The sequence below is a fragment of the Numida meleagris genome, unplaced genomic scaffold (genome assembly GCF_002078875.1).
Source record: "Numida meleagris isolate 19003 breed g44 Domestic line unplaced genomic scaffold, NumMel1.0 unplaced_Scaffold332, whole genome shotgun sequence".
In the NCBI taxonomy this organism is placed as follows: Eukaryota; Metazoa; Chordata; class Aves; order Galliformes; family Numididae; genus Numida; species Numida meleagris.
The window spans coordinates 98020-102436 of NW_018364562.1; the positions used below are offsets into that span (position 1 = coordinate 98020).

At 69.4% G+C, this 4417-nt stretch overlaps 1 protein-coding gene across 1 annotated transcript; it reads left to right on the plus strand.

The window, feature by feature from the left end:
- The first annotated feature begins 1423 nt into the window (after window positions 1-1423).
- SHE (Src homology 2 domain containing E) lies at window positions 1424-4411 on the plus strand. Its single transcript, XM_021383088.1, has 5 exons — window positions 1424-1991; window positions 2472-2598; window positions 3553-3783; window positions 4046-4190; window positions 4276-4411. Exons 1-5 carry the CDS (start codon window positions 1554-1556, stop codon window positions 4397-4399), a joined length of 1065 nt encoding a protein of 354 aa, XP_021238763.1. The 5' UTR covers window positions 1424-1553; the 3' UTR covers window positions 4400-4411.
- The last annotated feature ends 6 nt before the right edge of the window (window positions 4412-4417 follow it).

Below are 4417 nucleotides of genomic sequence, written 5' to 3' on the forward strand. Positions count from 1 at the left end.
CGCTGCTGCTCTAGTGCGAGTCCTGGGCTGTAGGGCATTGCTGACTCATTAGTGTCACAGCCAGCCCATCAGTGCTAATTCGTGGTGTTTGAATAAAAGTTATGAGGAAATCAAAGGGCCTCAGAAGGAGTTCGTTATCTCACCCAGCAGCTGCTCTGCTCATTACCCCTTTGCCCCACTTTGAGCCTTGAAAGACACGGATGAGAGGAGGTTAACAAGAATCGGTGGCGGGGCTCTGCCAGGGGCTATTTTTAAGCACTGTGCTGGAGGGCAGGAGGAGAAATGAGCACGAGAAACCTCGAGGATCCCTCCAAGGAGAAGTGCAAGGTCCTGTCCTGGGGAGGAACAGGAGCCCCTCTGCTGGAAGGAGAAGCTGAGGGTTGGGCTGCTCGGTGTGGGGCAGAGGGGGCTCAGGGGGTCCCACTCGTGGCCGTAAATCCCAGCAGGGAGGTACACGGGGCAGAGCCCAGCTCTGCTCAGGGTGCAGCGGGGACAACCCGGAGCCCAGGAGGTGCAACTGGGAGCCCTGGAGGGGCGGAGTGGTGCTGGGCTCAGCACAGCTGCGCCGATTAAACGAGCATTGCAGCTGGGGCTGAATGCTGCCCAGCAGGCGAAGGGATGCTCAGCCCCGCAGCTCCTGCCCCAGCGCTGCAAGCCCTCAATCCCGTGGGATTTTCCCTGTGGCCAGCTCGGAGCCCCACAGCCCCGCTCCCAGCCCCGCAGGGAGCAGAACCGGGTGGGTTTTTTCTGCGGGGGTCGCAGTGCTGTGCCGCAATGGGGCTGAGCTGCAGCGGGCATGGGGCCAGCGGGGTCTGCGCACAGGGCATGGGATCTGCGTGCAGATTCAGCGCACGGGGTCAGTGTGTAGGGTCTGTCCTTGGGGTCAGTGCGTGGGATCTGTTCTTGGGGTCAGTGCGTGGGGTCCGGTCAGTGCACCCGCTGCCCCGACCCGCGCTGCCCCAGACCCCACTCGGCCGCCACCGGACGGGGACCCCTCCCGAGGTGCCGTCCCGAGGTGCTCCGGGCAGAGCCGCCCCGTCGGGCCGTGCCCGATCCCCGCCACCCCCCGGGTCCGGGGCCGCCCCCTCCGGATCTGGGCGGGAGCTCCGGCCCCACCGCCCCCCTCCGACCGCTTCCAGCCCCGCCGGGCTCCGTCCGTCTGTCCGTCCCGTCCGGTCCCGTCCCGCCGCCGCCGCATGGGGCCCCCCGGGCCGGCGTGACCGAGCCGCACCCCCGGGGATCGCCCCCACCGCGAAGCCGCGACGGCCCCGGCCGCCCCCGAGGGGCGATCAGCGCGGAGCTGCCCCCGGAGCGCCGATCGAGGACCCACCTCACCCTGCCCGGGGCTGGAGCCGCGCAGAGCCCCCCCCGCGCCTATCGCTGGAGCAGAGCCCGGACCCCCCCTTTGCCCCCCGCCTCCGGGGGGCACCCCCGGACCCCGTCCCCGTTGGGGCGAGGGACGCTCGGAGCGGCCCCCGGTGCTCGGGGCGGGGGGAGCGCTGCGCTGGCCCTGACCCCACCGCCGGCCCCGGGGGGGGCGCGCCCCCGGCCCTATGGCTGCCAAATGGTTCAAGGAGTTCCCCTCCAACCTGAGGACGGGGTCGGAGAAAGCGCGGCCGAACAAACCCGGCGGCCCCGCCCGTAAGAGCCTGGGGGGCACCGAGCCGCCGGGGGGGGCCCCGCCGGGGAAAAGCCGCAAAAACTCCGCGGCGGAGGTGGGGGGCTGCAGGGCCGTGCCCCCCCCCGGGGCCGGCAAGGACGGGGGCGGCCGTCTGTCCAGGGACAACCTGCAGGGACTGCTGCACGCCGCCGCTGGGAGGATGCGCAAAAACTCGAGGGCGGAGGGGGTCGCGGCCGAGGGCCCCCCCCGGAGCTGCGGGACGTACATCAACCGCCTGATCAAAGTGGAGGCCCACGAGAAGAACCCCAAGGGCTACCCCAGCGCCGGGCCCGTGCCCGAGGAGAAGGGCAAGAGCCCTAAAACGGAGACGGTAAGGGGGTGGGACGTGGGGTGGGGTGGGATCGTGGTACCCCCCAGCCCAGCTGAGCCCCACTCCGAGGTCCTCCATCCCAGTTTTCCCCCCCGTGCCGTCCCCTGACCCCATTCACCCGTTCAATAAATGCTCCCGTAGAGCTCTGCCGGGAACAGGAATGGGATACGGGGAGCGGTGGCCATGGGGATGGGGCTGTGTCCCCAAGCGATGCCCTTTGGGTTTGTCCCCCACTGCCTCCAAATGGCCCCGAGGACCCCCGCAGACCCCCGGGATGGACGGGGTGGGCGCTGCCCCCACCCAGCGGTGCCAATGGTGGCCAGCATGCGCCCTACACCGGGTGCTGGGGGGGGGGGTGGTGGCACGCCGTGTGCTGCCATCCCACCCGGGGACATCCAGGGGACACCAGCAGGAGCCAAGCAGTGATGGCATCCCCAGTGCCCCCCTGAGCCGCTGCGTGCCCCCCATCCCCCCCCCCAGGTCATCATCCTGGAGGACTACGCCGACCCCTACGATGCCAAACGCACCAAAGGGCAGCGGGACGCCGAGCGCCTGGGGGAGAACGACGGTTACATGGAGCCCTATGACGCACAGCAGATGATCACAGGTGCGTGCCACGGGGTGACTTGGTGTGCCACGATGTGCCGTCATGTGCCATGGTGTGATTTGATGTGCCGTGGTGTGCCGTGATGTGTCTCAATGTGCCACGATTGCCATCGTGTGCCGGAGCGTGCCATGGTGTGACTTGGTCTGCCGTGGTGTGCCGTTATGTGCAACTCGGTGTGCCATGGTGCGCCATGGTGCGCCATCATGTGCCGTGGTGTGACTTGGTGTGCCATGTTGTGCCATGGTGCGCCATGGTGTGCCACGATACGCCATCCCATGCCGTGCCGTGCCGCGCCGCGCCGCTGGCACCACGCAGCACCGGGGCCGTCAGCCGGGGACCCACCCGGCGCGGAGCTTTGGGAACAGGAAAGCTGCTCTCCCATTTCCTGCCCTGCGCCCCGAGATAAGGCGTGTGCCGCGCTGCCCACTGCTGCCCCACGGCGCAAAGCCCGGTGCCACCGGCAGCGCACGGGGCCAGGACGCAGCGGAGGGCCGTGCATCCAGGGGTCCCGTTGTCACCGCGCCCCATGGGGACCCCATTGCCCGGTGTCCATCCCCCCAGGCCGTGCCCCCCGCTCCACCCAGGAGGCCGCAGCGGGACAGAATAACAGGAACTGAGTCGGCCGGAAGCAGGGAATAAAGGATTTGCTGCTGATGGCTTTTTTCCGTGCGGGGCAGCCCCGGAGCTGTGGGGCCAAATGGGGCGGAGGGGGCAATTGGGGCAGAAGGGGTATNGCCAGGGGTGTGGGGCGTAGCATCCTGCAGCCCCACTTCCTCCGGGATCCCGGCGCCAGCGCTGTGGGGCCGCGACAGTGGGACGGCGGCTGGGCGCCGCGGGGATGGGCGCCTTCCTGCCCCTCCCGGCCCCATATGTTATGGGTCATGAGGTTTCAATGGGGGGCGGGGGGAGGGGGATGCGGCCCCCTCCCCACCCCAACACCCTCTGTCCCCCCAGAGGTCCGCCGCCGCGGCTCCAAGGACCCCCTGGTGAAGGCCCTCCTGCTGCTGGACGAGGCAGGGGGCAAAATGGAGGTGGCCAAGAAGGTCGGGGGGGGCACTGAGGCAGCAGGGCGGGGGCCCCAGCTCTACGACACCCCCTACGAACCCGGGGCCGACGAGCGCCCGGCGGCTGAGTACGAGCAACCCTGGGAGTGGAAGAAGGAGCAGATCGTGAAGGCGCTGTCGGGTAAGGGCTGGGGCAGGGAGGGGGCTCTGGGGCTGCGGTGGGGGCTCAGCTCCCCCCATCCATCCATCCGTCCATGGGCGGGGAGGGGGCTCAGGGACTGTGGTGGGGGCTCTGCTGCCCCTGTCCATCCGTCCATCCATCCGTCCATCCATCCATGGGCAGGGAGGGGGCTGCAGGGCTGCAGTGGGGGCTCAGCTCCCCCCATCCATCCATCTGTCCATCCATCCATCCGTCCATCCATCCATCCATCCATCCCCCCCAGTTCAGTTCGAGGACTCCGAGCGGCCCCGGGAGGAGGCAGCGCGGCAGCACCTGCGCCAGAAGAGCTGGACCCCGCGGATGGTGAAACCGGCGGAGCAGAGCGAGGGGGAGCGTGTGGACCCCGCCGTGTCGCTGGAGAAGCAGCCGTGGGTCATGGGCTGAGCCTGGGGGCTGGGGGGTGGGGAGGGGGTGTCAGGGCGCAGCTCACAGCCCCCCATGCCCCCCCCCCAGGTGGTACCATGGGGCCATCACCCGTGCGGAGGCTGAGAGCCGGCTGCAGGCGTGCAAGGAAGCTGGGTACTTGGTGCGCACCAGCGAGAGCGGCAGCGGGAAGTATTCCATCGCACTCAAGTGAGTGGGGCTGCGGCGGGGG